This window comes from Poecilia mexicana, unplaced genomic scaffold, assembly GCF_051168715.1.
Source record: "Poecilia mexicana isolate PSO_F unplaced genomic scaffold, ASM5116871v1 scaffold_7, whole genome shotgun sequence".
In the NCBI taxonomy this organism is placed as follows: domain Eukaryota; kingdom Metazoa; phylum Chordata; class Actinopteri; order Cyprinodontiformes; family Poeciliidae; genus Poecilia; species Poecilia mexicana.
Window position 1 is genome coordinate 13,075,864 of NW_028263376.1, and position 15,858 is coordinate 13,091,721.

At 38.5% G+C, this 15,858-nt stretch overlaps 1 protein-coding gene across 1 annotated transcript in view; it reads right to left on the minus strand.

Annotated features, from left to right (window-relative positions):
* Positions 1-5,393: 5,393 nt before the first annotated feature.
* cntn3a.2 (contactin 3a, tandem duplicate 2) overlaps positions 5,394-15,858 on the minus strand; it is a 48,534-nt gene continuing 38,069 nt past the window's right edge. The window contains exons 17-22 of the mRNA XM_014991211.2: positions 15,604-15,838; positions 15,010-15,119; positions 12,849-13,035; positions 12,525-12,637; positions 12,224-12,392; positions 5,394-6,620 (exon numbers count right to left, since the gene is read on the minus strand). Of these exons, the coding sequence (XP_014846697.1) occupies positions 6,523-6,620; positions 12,224-12,392; positions 12,525-12,637; positions 12,849-13,035; positions 15,010-15,119; positions 15,604-15,838 (912 nt within the window). The 3' untranslated portion in view covers positions 5,394-6,522. The remainder of the gene's footprint in view (positions 6,621-12,223; positions 12,393-12,524; positions 12,638-12,848; positions 13,036-15,009; positions 15,120-15,603; positions 15,839-15,858) is intronic.

Consider the following 15,858-nt stretch of genomic DNA (forward strand, 5'->3'; position numbering starts at 1 on the left):
AAATAAAACTACTTTCCAATGCTTTCTAGCATTTACAATGATTCTAATTATTAAAGACACGCTATCTTAACAAGGTGCCACTATGTAAGGTAACAAGAAGGTTTTGATTTCAATTTTCTAAGCAAACATAAATAAGAAATATTTTTGCTGCATTGTGAGAATGGTTGAATGTCAGGTGATTAATTTCTTCAATTCCTCCTTCTGATCAAGAAATTAAGCTTTGAGGCGGTGTGATGATAAATCCTTAGCTATAACTATAAGACAGAAATAGTAATCTGACAATGGTAAGTGCATCAAAACCTCAAAAAAAGCTATTTAAACTGAATGAAACCAAAAGAAAAAAGTCAATGAAAAAAGCAAATTTTTTCTCCCAATTTAAGATGCAACTAAATGCAAATATGGGCACATTTGCTTCCACGAAGCAAACAATTTTAAACACCTCAGTCTGTGACAAACAAGGCCGGATGAGGACACAAGTATATCTTAATATGAGATTATGTGAGTGCAATAAAAGATGAACTTATTTTGGACTTTTTTCCCCCTACCCATCTACTGACAATTGTGGAGGATGCTGTACGTAGTTAATGGAGACGAGCTGTCATACTGGAAAACAACAGCTCTTAATTATCTTCAAACAACACTTGGCCTTTGTGCAGAGATTTTGGAAGAAACAAAAAGAAAACAGGAACGATTAGGAACCATATCAAACATTTAGAAGGAAAACATCCAAATTAAATCAAATCATGTCTACTTTACCAATACATTACAAAACAAAGAGGCTGGCAAAGCTTCCATGTACCAAAGACATAAAGGTTGCCTTTTTTCAAATCTGTTTAATCAAAATAACGGCCGAAAGCATTTGTTACCCATGTATGCATGTATGTTCATTTAATAAAAACACAGTGGTAAAAAATAATAATAATAATAAAAAAAACATACATCGGTTTTCATACACAGAAAGCCACAGAAAAAAAAAAAACCTAACCAGACTTAGACTTCAAAGGAGTTTGAGTCATTTACACATATTTGCAGGGAACAAAAACAAGGTTTAATCAGAAAAATTCACCAAACATCGGCTGTATTCTGTGGATTTTCCCTCTAGTCACCTTGCTCTGGTAATATGTGATCATTTAATAGAAAAGCAGACCTGTCAGCTCCTGACTGGGTCAAATCCATTGCGCGCCCCCGACGCTGACCTTGTATTATTCTATGTGAATGTCCGTGATGCTTCACTTACTCTGTGCCCACAAGCATTGTTAGAGGGAGAAGAATTTAGATTTAAACACCACAATGGTCCTCTTGAAATCACTCGTCTCCGACTCCATAAGCTAAGGTGATAACACACACACAGTTCCCGCTCACACGCTTTGTCTTTTGTCTCATGCTCACACCTTTTCTGGTGTCATTTTGATAGAACCGTCCTGATTTAGTCCTCCCTAAATCCTGATATATTAGTCTTGTGCGGGTGTCATTAGTGCTATTAGTCGAATGCCCTTTCCCCACAAAACCCCTCAGGCCTGCTCTAATTTATTAAGATGTTTTAATGTCTGCTAAATCATGGCACATGTCAGGCTGTCCATTCAAGTCAGACTGTTAAATAGCCCATTGTGTTCTGAGCTAATACCTCTCTGATCTATTCGCTCCTGCCACCTTGGAGCATTTACATGATAGAGTGAAGCAGGTCTGGGTACCTGAGTGGTGGTGGCTGTGGTTTTTCACTGAAGTACATAAGCAAACCGTGACGGCACAAACGAAACACACACACACAAAAAAAAGGCCAATAGTACAACTGACAACAAAGGACAGATTCACAAAGTATTAAAACACAGCTGACCATAGATTTATCCAAATAATGTCGAAGCTGGTGGCTAGATTTCAGTTTTCAGACTGGCACAATTGGCAGCATTTCGAATGTCTCGTCCCAACTTTAATGGCTGATGATGATGATGCATATCGGCTGGCTTCGGCTGGGTGCCCAGCAGAGAAACACTGAAAGTTCTGTTTGAATATTCTCTTGATATTCATTAATTAATTGTTAGGTTTCCTGCAAATCCTTCAGTCATTTGTACTCTAGCATGCATGCTGAAATGTTCAAGGAGAAGTTTTCTGATCATAGGGCTTAAAGTAAAAAAAAAAATAAAAAAATAAAAAATGGAGCCTGAAACTTTTCTTGGTGGTGATGGGAATGAAATGATTGCTTTTAACAGCACAATAAACAAGTAAATGTCAAATAACAATGACTTCAATGAGGTTCCAATGTGCTTCAACTAAATGAAAAAATGTAAGATATTTATGTCTCACTGCATGCAGCCTTCCAGCTAGAAAAAACCCCCTCAAAAAAGGCTCACAACCTCATTTAGCAGAAACATTTCAGGCAATTAATTTATAAGAAATTTAGAATACTTCATATCACAATCTATAGATAGAAATGGCACAGATTTGGCTTCTATTGTTTTTTTTTTAAATGCTTTGGTTAAACAAAGTTCTGTAAGAAATCCAAACCACTAATTTGTCTACAGAAACAGGTGGTGCATGACAGGTTATTGCAGATGAGTTAAAGATGTTATATGTTTTGTGTACAAAACTTTAGTTTTAGTTTTAGAGCATGTAACTCTGCTCTTGGCCCACTGAGTTTTAATTTTTGATTTAAAAAAAAAAAAAGATCTGATGGGCTGCTGGAAAAGAATATTGTTGTGTGCAAGTTGTGCAAAAAGGAGTTAGCCTGTCAGCAAACTATTCAAGCCAAAAAATACCCTCCCTATGCAAAAACAGGGGGAAAAAAAACCCTATGAATTTCCTTATTGTTGATCTCACACATCCATTTTTTAAAATAATTTAAAACAGCAAAACAGGTTTTTTAAATAAAAAATCTTGCTTATTTTTTCATATACAGTTTTCAATTAAAATGCAATATAGCAATTAACTCAAGTAAAATTAAAATCTGTAAAAATTTTGAATCCCACCATAAAAAAATATACAAAAACATACACAAAAAACCAAAAACAAACAAAAAAAACAGGCCTCGCATTCAAATAAGGAAAACTTATTACCATACAGTTTGTGAGATAGCAAATTAATTAAGAAGGATTTGGGTTGTAAGAGTTTTAGATTGGTTGACAAGGGGTCAAGGAGAGGCTGCCATGACGCATCTTATTCACAGGTATTTTGAACTCCCAGATATTAGGAAACTGTAAAAACTGCTAACATACAGATGGCAACAGCGATTTAGCCTTTTAAAAAAAGGTGTTTGCAGTGTTTAACTCTGTTGTAAATGCAGGGATCTGTTACCAAAACAAGTGAGAAAGAAGTTGAAAGCCATCTCCCTTTCTCACCTCCTCTTGCCTGGTGGCGGTGTGAAGAGGGTGTGAAGTGGATGTGAGGTGAATGGCGGATTATCGGTTTTGGTGACAGAAAATGCTAGATGGTACAACAGATGGATGTAGCCACTGGGTATGAAAAGTCGCACAAATTCTGAAGTTGTTTTTTGTTTTTTCTTCTTCTTCTCCTCCTCAGTCTGCTTGGCTTCTTCCTGTAATATAGTCGCAATACCCCAGATAACGATCGGGATGCAAAAACCCCCCAACTTTGAATCAAAGAGTAAATAACAGAATAGTGGCCACGGTGATCAATGAACCACAAGAAATGTTCAAAACGTCCATGTGCCAAATTTGTTGCGTCAGAAATGAAACGCCACTTGAAAGCTGAACTAATAATGACCTGACTCGTCCAGACGTGTAAACAGCTACAATATTGAATAATTTATGGGTTAGGTCATTTTGTGCAGGAGCCGACAGTTCGAGGTCATCTGCATGGTGACACTTATTTCCATTATTTTCTCAAATGCTGGAGATGTGAGAAAAACACAGTAGGAGGGCTCTTTGTCACCGCTGCTCCTTGACGTCAGATGGTACCGAAGCCCTGAGGCGTTTTAAAATTCAGTCTCTCAGCGAGTTAGCTAAGCTGTATGCTTTATGTACAGGTTAGAAAGGTTCACATAAGTTAATAAGGCAGGTTTTTGAAAAGCTATTTTTATCACTATAAATCTAATAATATAAATGCTTACTGTGCTGTTCTGTGATCTCATCCGTTATCTCACATTTCTCTAATATATTTCTCATTGAGATCAACCAAATGTTTATATAAGAACATGGAAATAGACAGGTTGTCCGCTTAAAATTAAGACTTTAGAACCCTCGGGACTACATCCATCTCTACTGGTGCCAAAAGTTTAAATGCATTCCCTTGCTCCTTCATATTTTGTATATGGATTCTTAAAGATGAGAATTTATAAGTAGAAATGTTAATATGACACCACAAACTTATTTTCCCTCAATTTTATGTAGATAGACTGGCCACTTTTTGGGTACACCTTCTTAGAATTGCATTAGTCATCTGGACATGGTCATCAACACTGCTCAGTTAGTCAATTGGTAATACGGGGGTCCAAGTGTGCCACACCGTCACATGCAGCAGCAGCAGCAGTCTGAATCATTGATACAAGTCAGTCTGGATCCATGCTTTCATGTTGTTTACAACAGATTCCGAATGTTGCAGCTGCACTATGGGGTGAAAATCATAAATACTATTTTCACTCCATACGTATGCCTTATAAAAGGTGTTTAGATGAGCCACTGTTGCCTTTCTATTATCTTAAGCCAGTTTGTTAATTCTGTCCAACTCTCTGACACCAAAAGGGCGTTTTCATCCCTACAGCTGCTCCTCACTGGACATTTCTCTTTTATTTTTTTTACCCCCAAACCATTCTATGTAACACAAGAGATGGTCATGTGTGGTAACCCCAGCAGATTAATAGTTTATAAAATACTCAGACCAGCTCTATGCACACCAACAACCACAATATAATCAAAGTCACTTAAATTGTATTTTTTGTGTGCGGTTCAAAGTCCAGCCAGTCATCTTCAACTTGTCTAGACACTGGACTGCTTACCATAAGATGAGTGGAATTTGTTTTGAGTTAACAAGCACTCGAACAGGTTACCTAATAAAGTGGCCAGTGTTGACTTCTATTACTGAGATCTACAGTTGACACAATGCATTTTTGAATCTATATTTGTGAAAATAACCGAGCAAAATAAAGGCAAACTACGCATATCTGTTAACATTAGAGCTTTGTCTAACTTAGTTTTTAAGGTGGATAGGCAAATGCTTCATTTAGAAAATGTGAAATTAGGCATTATATGCCATTTCAACATCCCTCCACAGCTTGCTAGGTTATGATAGAGAATGGTTATCGCTCCAAACCAGTCGACATCCACAGTGTGTTTTATGTGTGTTTAAGATCAGCCATCCTTTTGTCTATAGTCCATATATCCTGTCCAAACTTAGCCAAGAGACATTGAAAGGCAGGCTTTTCCAAAACCTTTACACTTCAATTATTTATTTTTTTAACACGTTTTCACTCATCAGCTTTTTCACTGTATAGATTGAAGTAAATGCCAATTTCTCTGAATTTTCACTGAGGTTTTGGCTCAGGGGTTTTCCCCTGAAGCTGAAGAGCTGCGTTCTGAAACATGCCCGTTTCATACATTGTATGTTTCATTCTTTCCTATAACATGGAAGTGAAATACAGAAAATGTAAAAGAGAATAAATTCTTTTGTACAGATTTTCACCTCAAAGAATCGACTTGGAAGTGAAAATTTAAGACTTCTGTTGTTGTTACCTAATAACTTGGGGAAAAAAAGAAATAAGAAGAACAAATTGGCACTTGTAGTACGCAGCATTACTCCTACTGCTGTTTGTGGGAACATGTTTCTTGATGCCAAATTAAGTACAGATTTTAGTTTTTTTCTTCTTCAGGCATTAAAACCTTAAGGAGCCTACATTCAATTTTCTAAAGTTAAGCGATAATGACAAGGTAAATACTTAACACTATGACGTGTTTTATGACCGTAATTTGGAACACAATCCATTTTTAATGGAGCATGTACTCATAAAAACAGGCTGCTGGATGTATCTGTAATTGGGGCCATTGCGAGAATCTTCAAAGGCACAAGCATATGTGTGAATGAACATGTTCAGACGATCTGATTGAGGCATGAAGAGGAAAAATTCAAGGGATGAAAACTAAAATCTCACACTGAGGCCCTCAAAAGGTACACTGAGTGCCCAATGGCTGTAAACTGCATGAAACTGAATGCTGAGAAAAGTGTGGAGCTATCTTTTTAATAATAATAAGAAGGCTTAAACTACTTTGGCACATGAATGGAAGTAAGGCATCTGTGTTATTTCAGAGTCAAAGTAAAGAGCTGAATTGGAGTATTGTTCCTGACTGGCAAAATGTCAGACCCACATTAAAATAAATAAATAAAGGCAAGCAAATAATGTTAATTAATTCTGTCTGATAGCACACTCCAATATTGCACTGCCTCATATTTTCTATAGAACACAATAAAACTGTCATCTCCAAACAAGAGTCAAGAGAGAGAGAGAGAGAAAAAAAAGCATGGTTACTTGTAGAAACAATAGAAAAATGTTGGAAAACAAAGCAGAGAGAGGTCTTGTCACAACATTGACCTGAATGTAGATATTGCAATGGTGAAGAACAAGGAGAGCGGGGATGTGTCCACACTCAGGGCGTTGGAGCCACGGGCGCTCATACCTACAGCAAAGACAAAAAAAATAAAATAAAAAAATACGGTGAAAACTAAAAGTACTGAAGCTCACATCCAACTTATACACTATTTTTAATTCTGACTTAGACTCAAAATACTGGAAGGCTGAAACATTCCACCATAGATGAAAACATGTTACATGTAACCAATGGCAATTCTTGCATGAATTGTGCCCTGGACAATTCAGTAGCTGCATAAATAAAGCAAAGTCCTGCAGAAACCAAGCAAAATATTCTCTCTATTCTCAGTAGAATGAAGGGGGTGCTAACTCTCCACTGACTTTACTTGCTTGAAAGCAATAGAAGACGAGTACTAGGTGAAACTAAAAGACCAATTTTCCTTTTCTAATCTGCTGCTTTTGTTGCCCCATTTCTTAAGCTGCCCTGGGCGTCTACCCATATCAAAACCCACCAGTGAATGTGATGTAAAGTTTTACAATTTAATAAATTAAAGGAATAATTTAGATTTCATTTTTGATTGAGGTTGTGTCCATAGCTTACCTGAAATATACAAATGTGTTGTCAAAGTAAGCTGCCGGCACGAGGGAGACAATATTTTGTAAGTAAAATATTATTTCTAGCCATTTTACTCTTTGAAAACAAAGACAAAAATAATTGAGGAGTTGACAATGGAAACTGTACTGGATCTTCTATTAGCAATTATCACAGTTATTCAAGCTACTAAAACAGCAGCTTCAGAATTTTTCAGAGCAGCAAACATTCCCAAATCCTGCAAGTTTCATAATCATCCGAAGTTGAAAGCTTAAAGCTTTTTCTGCCTTATTTTCTTAACCACTTCCCTGCTCCTGAAAACGTCCAACTCTGAGCCACCTTCACTCAACAACTGCATCTTCTCTGAAGAGTGTTACCATCAGTGTGACTTGGAAGCACTTAAATATGATCAATTCACTTTTCACCAGGGTCACAACTACATATTAGTCAGGTGGATGCCAACACATAAATCTGCGCACCCCCGCCCCTGATACAAAGGTACGTGAAACATAAAACTCGCTACATTAACCCCGTTATGGGCGCGAGGTGAAGGAGCGTAAGGGCGCTCAAGTGTTCGCGAACACATCATCGGCGCGCCGCCCCCTCCAGACGGGGTTTTGATGCCCCCTCTGGTGCAGCGCCCCTATGCGTTGCATGCGCTGCATGCCCACTTTTTGTGCCACTGCTTTTCACATTTTGAGTTGTAGACCAGCTGATAACCGCTCACGGCCATTTGAACTGAAAATTGACTGATTATGGTTTAGACAATTTCTCAGAAGACTTCAGGACTTTGACAGCTATAAAGTCCAAATCAGTTAAGAAAACATTTGGCTTGAGACATGTTTGTGTTGAACAAAATTGAAGCGAAAAGCTAATCAAAGCACCAGACTTTGGCAAAGCTTTGAATTCTGCACATTGAGTGATGCAGAAACTGTGGTATACCTCATGGATAAACCATGAAGTTGTGCCATTGTAACATTGCAGTTATGACAGCAATAATATTCAAGATGTCATAGCAGCAGAATGCAGTCATCACATCTGCACCACTGGCTACACTGTTTTTTTTTTCCATTGTCCTTTACCTCTCTGCTCTGTCTCCATCTTCTCTCCAACAAACATGTATTATTACTCAGTACAGTCCTGGCTCATACAGATATATTTTTTATCTCTCCATAGAGATGCAAGTCATCTTTTCTGCAGAAATCCTTTACACTTGCTATCTTTTTATAATTTTAAAAATAATCTAGTGGGATGAAAGTCTTATCTCGTAGGGTACTGATAAAACCAGCAGCCTAGAAATATTTAAAGTAGCTACTGGAGAAGCACTGAGAAACATGCTTGAGACTAGAACTGGTCGATCGACAGCTTTGAAAACTCACAACTAAATATTTTCCAAGTGATCGCATCATGCATACCACTGGGTACCATTTAGGCTACCCAGTAGTGCTACCTTTAACTCAACACTCTTCAGTGAGGGAGTTGCTACTGCTTGAGTCAAAGATAGTGAAGGTTTTAGTCTGTTCTCAGCAAAATGCAGCTCCAGGAACTCTGAATAGGTATTACCTGTGCCTCTGTCTCACCTCTGCCCTGCTAGATTGTCTGAAGCCACATCTGGTCTTGTTGGTCTCACCTTCTGATCCCGTTCCTGTCTCATGTATATGTCTGTACTCTGTTTCTGGTATGCAGCAATTGCTCTGAGTTAGGTTTTCTTTTGGCTTTTGCGCCTGACCCTATCTTGAGTATTTTCTTTTTTTTTATTCTTGTATATTTTATTGGACAGTGAGCCTGAGTTGGTTATCAATTATGATTTCGTTCATGAAATATGACCTGCTTGGACTTTGCCTCTTTCCTGCTCCCGAGACTTTCCATTCATTTTGCTCTCATCATTATCTCCCGTCAACAACAAGTTTATCAGCACACAGTCAGTGCCTTTTCTCACCACTATTCCTGGTGCTGCCAGGAATAGTGGTGAGAAAAGGCACTGACTGTGACACCTGACAGGAGGAGGCTCAAGCGACCAGACTGACATTGATAACCTTTATATGTATTAGGGAATGTTTGTAAAACTCCCAGACTCTTTCTAACCTGCTTGCTTTTCCCTGTAAAGATTGATGAGGTGTTGTTCCTCCCTTCTAATAATTAATTTTCATTAGTTGCAATAGGGTGTTTGCAATTATGTCACACAAAGTACCCTCGAGCCACTTAAGAAGACAAACAAGAGAAACAACAGTGACACATTCAGGACTGTCGGAGAAAGTAAGTATTAAAAGCAATTATCGGGGGAAGATAGTGCAGTTTTCAAAGAACACTTCGAATTGAATGGATAAAAGTGCAAATGTAATTGCCAAACATTTCACACATTGATATAAAGAACTACTTGATGCTGTCCATGAAGCAGACCACCAGTTTATGCCTGATTAATTAGTTTAGAGGAAGAAACACAATATAAAGATTACTTACATTCAACATCAATTGTTTCAACGTCAGTGTTTTCAGTCTTGTTTATTATGAGGATTTCGCACTTAAAACTAAGAAAAACACTATATTTAAGATGATCGTATTACATCAGACCAACAGGAAATAAAATATGTAAATAGAAAAATGTAGGCATAATGAAGAGTATGTTTACTACCTGGTTAAAGGTTAGAATTTTCAAAAGGTACTTTTAATCTGAAAGACGAGCCTCATCGGAAACCATATTCTAATTTATTGAGTATTACTGTATACATGAAGGAAAAATAAGATTGTTGCATAAGCAAATGCTAATAGCATGAGTTTTCAAGTCAACACTTACAAATCCTTAAGTGGATTAAGTTTCTCTGTTATAAGTCTAAAGTCAACATGTACCCAGCCCGCCTAAAATGATCCAACTGACTACTACTGTAGGGAAATTTTTTTCTTTTTCAAATTGATGAACATGAGCTAAGACAATAATATGAAAAAGTTTATGTTTTTAAAATAGAAGTCCAGCTCAAGTCTGCACAAGTATTTTCTGTAGACTTAGACCTAAAGTGAGCAAAATGTACAACAACTCAACATTGTGTTGCCGCTCCAGTACAAGTGTCTGGTTAACAATCAGAATTATGTCCTCCAGAGGAGCAAAGAGTTGAGGTACTTTACAAACACCCTAAAGCTTTAAACTTTCTCCTTGTTTTGTGTCATTTTTTGGGTCCAGCCTCTGTTTGAAACTTTTACAAGGACAGCTATTTTTAGAGTCTGAGAGGTGTTTCAAGAAGCAAGTCAGAGGAAGCACAAAAGCTGTGAAAATCTGTTTAAAAAAGAAAACTATTTTCTACAGAGGCATGTCATGTTTTCTTTCAGGCTGCTATAGCAGAGAGCAAGACTTTGACAGGCGCTGCTCATTTCAATCTATTGTCATTTTGTACTTTTTCCACTTCAAGCCATTTCTTGCCGACTTCTACATATACATCCATTCAGACCTAGCTGTGGTATGTTTTGTCAAACTGGTAAAAGAGCCAAATTGACCTGGGGCCAACTCCATCAGATGTCAGCCAGGCTGAATGGGGCACAGCAAAGCTCCTGGATTCAGAAATGTTGGCAGTCTTCATTGTTGTCCGGAGTACACACCAGAGCCGGATTTACTCGGGTGCATTTACTTGGGTAACTTTTTGGAGGAGTTTTTCTTCACCATGCTTTCAATTCCCTAAAGAAGGTCCTTTTGACTGCCTGTCTTAACCCTTCCCTCCTGGTCCACATCTGTTATGAAACAATGTGAACAAAGAGTTGGTGTCAGACACGTCAAAAAATGCTCATTAATTATTTTTAATCCAACACCATCTGGAAGGTGGCCAATGCTCTGCGGTGGCTGCCCACCAATAATTTTCAAACGTACTCTATCCTGAAGCATCAGTGCTAATGATGAAAATACCCATGGCTAAAGTCCAGTCAGCTATTCTGTCTTGCACTTTGCGTATGCCAGGCAAATGCTCCATCTTTCAGTTTGTCCTTTTCGGCAATAAATCCATACCTACATTCGCTCCGACAAAAGCAGACGCTGCTCAGCAATCAAACGGTATGCTTCCCTAATACACCAATTACATTAAGTAATTTGACTGGTCCAGCTAAACCACTACACAATAATAATTGGAATCAATAACATTTTGAAAAAATAAACACACCATTAATAGTGAAATCAAAGATAATAAAGCATGCTGTCATTTTTGAAGGTTAGAAAAATGAAATTGATTCAAGTTAACAGGATGACTTATTGCTACCATTGTACATAAACAATATAGGAGCTCCTCCTGCATGCTGCTTACAACCACCTTATAAAAATTCAATGGAATTCAAACTGCCTCTTTTAAATGTGATAAAACTCGATCATGCCTTATAATTGTGTGTAAAGGGACCAGGAACCTGATTAAGTTTGATTGCAATCCCAACATTTTCATGACCTTTGTGACTAAATTAACAGTCGTGTGCTGCTGGCTTCTCCTTTATAATGAAATAATGTCTACAGAAAAATCTTCCCTGGAGGGGAAAAAAAAAGAAAAGTATAAATGATGCTTGTTTCAGAGAGTTTACATTTTGTAAACAGTGCTTTATGTTTTCACTGCTAATGTGTTTTGCACACATCTTTCACTTTGTGTCTGAAAGAAAAAGGGAAAAAAAAGTGTTTATTTAAAAGAAAAGTCACCATGAAACTCAAACTCCCCTCCAATCTGCTGTTTTTAAGGGATTCGGCACAGAACTTCCAACAATGTAAAGTAGCATTTAGAGGGGAAAACGAGCCCCCCTGGAGCTCCACAAGACAGTAATAGCTCCTAGTAAAAAGAGGGCTACAGACAGAGATGGATGGCGCTGCATATTTCAGCAAAACATGAGCCCAGTAGAGCCAAATTAGGGTGGCAAGGGACATTAGTACTGTTGAGTTAACAGAGGACAAAATGTCCCTGTCAGAACTGAAACGTGTCGAGTGATTTCTTTCATAAAAGTCCACAGAAACATCTAACATATAGGTTCTCAGACACAGAGGTACCATGAAATTATAAAAGCAAGAAAACTGGGAGCACACCTCTTTCACCTTTTCAACTCAATAAAATATGAACAAAAAAAACAAAAACAAAAAAAAAACGTACTCAGTCTATGGATCCGTACGGGATCTGAGGCTGGACCCAGGCCTCCCTCACTCAGCGTCTGAATGCGAATGATGTAGTCGTCTTCGTTCTCAGGGAGGGTCAAGTCTGCTGTCGAATTGGCCGTCGTGAACGTGTTTACCTCTTTGTGTCTCTGTCTCCAGAACGAAAGCTGAGCAAGGGAGGGAGGGCAAACAAGTGAAAAGACACAACGTAAATATGTGTGCTTGCAGCAGACTCTGTTCTCACAGCTTATTGTGCGGCATTAATAAACGGCGCCATCGCCAAGCGCGGAGAAACTCACTTGATATCCTGTAACTTCTGACTCTGATTCCATTGCCACCACAGGCTCCCAGTAAAGAGACAGCTGAGAGCCAATTAGGGTCCATTCCACATTCAGCGGTGGCTGGGCAGGCGCTGCATGAGATAAAAATGATTTATTTCAGAGCGTGGGCACAGAAGCAAATGACTGTATTATTGGCATACTGGGATCATCACATTACCATATCTGGCTGTTTTTAAAATCAATATTAGCGAAGGATATTGTTTTTACGGTTTTGCAAAGAAAAGGCCCGGTTCAAAGCGAACGCAGGCTTTTGCTAAACGATCACCGAGCGCTGCAACTTACGTGGCTTTTTTGTGGTGACATTGATTGCAGGGAGGAAAGGGCCGGTGCCCGCTGTGTTGAAGGCGCTAACTGTTAAAAAATACTGCGTGTTTCCTGCCAAGTTGTTTACTGTGACTGAGGTTTGGTTCCAAGGCACTCTAACCTTCCCCATCGTCTCCGGTTTGGTGTCATCCTCCCAGTAAACCACCTTTACAAAACAAAGAGCAGATGCAACACAAATGTTACACTACCTCACGAAAAAGATTATTACCTCCTGAACAATTTAGTTGTTTTTTTTTTTGCATTTTGCCACATTAGAGCCACACGTTTCAATGCCTTTTAATAAGGTTTTCTATAATATACCTGCATATATTTGGGAAGATGAAGAAAAAATATGAATAAATTTCAACATTTCTGCTGTGCTTTGTACTTAGTTGCAATTACTATGATGCTTCCAGGGTAACTAATAGCCTGCAGCAGTCACCAAATTACTAAACAAAGTCCGCCTGAGTACAATTCTATCCAATACGATGGTTCTGTGAGGGATTTTCAAAGTTTTTTCAAGACAACTTCATTTTTGAGAACCAGAGTTAGACTAAAAGGCTGCAAAACAGTTGAAGCTGGAAAGCAGGTTTACTTTCTAGCATGACAACAAGGCTAAACTTAGGGCTGTTTATTTAAACTGACAGCTTGAGCAAGGTACAATGGAATGGTTTAAATTGAAGCACATTCACCTGTAATAATAGCCTTGTGAAAGTCCTGTCCTAAATGCAAACCAAAATTTATGGCAACAATTGACTTGAATTGATGTTTCACAGACACTTTCCATCCAATCTGACAAAGCTAAAAATGTTTTTCATTTTTTCTCAAGGAATATATTTAAAATTGCTTGCAGCCCAGAGTCATGCTCTACTTTGAGTTGATCTATTGCACAAAAAGCCCAATAAAATATATTAAGGTTCTGGGTTGAAAAGCCAAGAAATATATAAAGAAAAAAAGTTTCAGGGGCATGAATAATTTTCTAAAATATATAAAAATATATATTTATATATATTTTTAGATCTGACTAAAATGTGTTTAAACTGGTTCCATACAGGCGAAAGCTTAGCTTTGACATAATGCTGCTGGGTGCATCTTTTAAGGAGAGGTGAGCTTTGATGATCCACTTGCTTCTAGAAACCTCAGCTATGCTAAACATCAGAGAAAGAATGGCAACGTAATTTAGGCCAGAAATCATGGATCATGGGTTTCCTTTTATCTATTTCTTTAAGGATTTTTTTGTAAAATCAGTCCTTGAAACGGAATAAATGATGGAATCAAAACCCACCACTTTGGCTGCGGTAAAAAATACATTAAAACAGTGAATTAAGGTTCTGTTCCCCCTTTTAATCCAGCTAAATCATGAAAAACAATTAGATAAATTAACATTTTGTCAGTCAACCAATGGATTTATTGCCCGTTATTTAACTCTGCAATACATCATGCGCTGCAAAATAAAGAATGAAATTTAAATAATTGCACTAATTGGAGTCTGACTAATTAAATTTTAAATTGATATATACAATAATTAATCATTTGTATCACTCGTAGTAATTAGTATAACAATAGATGTTGCTAGTGAGCAGCCAGCCCATTCTTGCTTTCATTCCTATCTTCTCTGTTCGGTACAGAAAAAGAAACACAGCTTACTTTTTATTTTACATGTTAATCAGGTGATCACCGTTTGTGACAGTAAACTCAGCCACAACCTGCTTTTTGAGGTTCAAAATCGATCAATCCCATTTTGTATTCAGTCTAAAGACAGCACATTGTTATAGTTACTATAATTTGGGGTGTGAAATACTGGTCTTCTGACATGACGCTTTGGGGTCATGTGTATCATGATTTTGCATAAATGACAGTCGGTCTAAAGCGAGCCCACGGACGGGCAATTTTCCTTTCTTCCCCCGAAAGAAGTCTGACATGTTTTCCTGTCATGTTGATACAAAGAAGTGTATAATTCCAGTCAGGGGGGAAGTGGAGGAAGGAACGTGAGGATGCCATTTCCATGGCGACGCAGTTTGGAAGAGACATATTTGAGGTGCAAGCTGAGGTGATGACAGGCGGTTTCAATTGTGTCGTCTTTGATATCTGTTTCCATTTATATGAGTAAAAAAAAAAAAAAAGAAGAAAATTACGATACCTCATAGCCCAGAACCCTTTCAGGGGTGATGGTGAGAGCTTGCCAATTCACCTCAATCTCAGAGGCTGCGACACTTCGGGCCCAAACCCCTGCTGGCATTCCGCTTGGCTCTGAAAAAAAAAACAGACAACACGAGACCGAACATTTCTGTCAGGACGAAGCGACACGGAGGTAAGCGGAGAACACTTTTTTTGTGAATTTTACATTTACAAATCTTGATCAGGGCTCAGATGAGTCACCTCACAAAGGTCCCGCTAGTAAATAGACACACACTAAGGCACAAACTGACTGCCTCTCCGTGTGCCGAGAGGGAGCATAGATCTAAATGCCAACTGTTTTTTTTTTTTTTTTTTTTTACCTTGGTAAAGCTGTTCAAGTGAGTGGTGATATTTGGAGAAAAAGGCACTATCTACTCTTACACAAATGTCTTGCAATTGTGCCTCACATTTTCTGCCTTTCTCTTGCTTTTAAAGGGATTTCTAGAGCCTAAAGCAGCAGATGCAGTAAAAACCACTTTTGTGATCTTTGTCCTTTTCAGAGAGAGAAACAGCTTTCAAGCTTTGCCAAGTCCTGCCCCATTATGTCCATCCTTACCTGTCTCTGCAGAGTAGATGGTGACTACGGGGCTGAAGGGGCCCTGCCCTTTGCTGTTGTAAGTGCCCACCTTCACGTGAAATGGAGAGAAGGGCGCGAGGCTGTCATTACGGTACACGTAGCGGGACGCGCCGGGGGCTGAGGTGGCCACGTGCGTCCAGCTGACTTCTCCGAAGGCGCGGAAGGCAATGATGTAGCCGAAGCTCTCGCCATTCTGCAGTTCTTCAGGGACGGGCTGAGAGTGAAACACAAAAC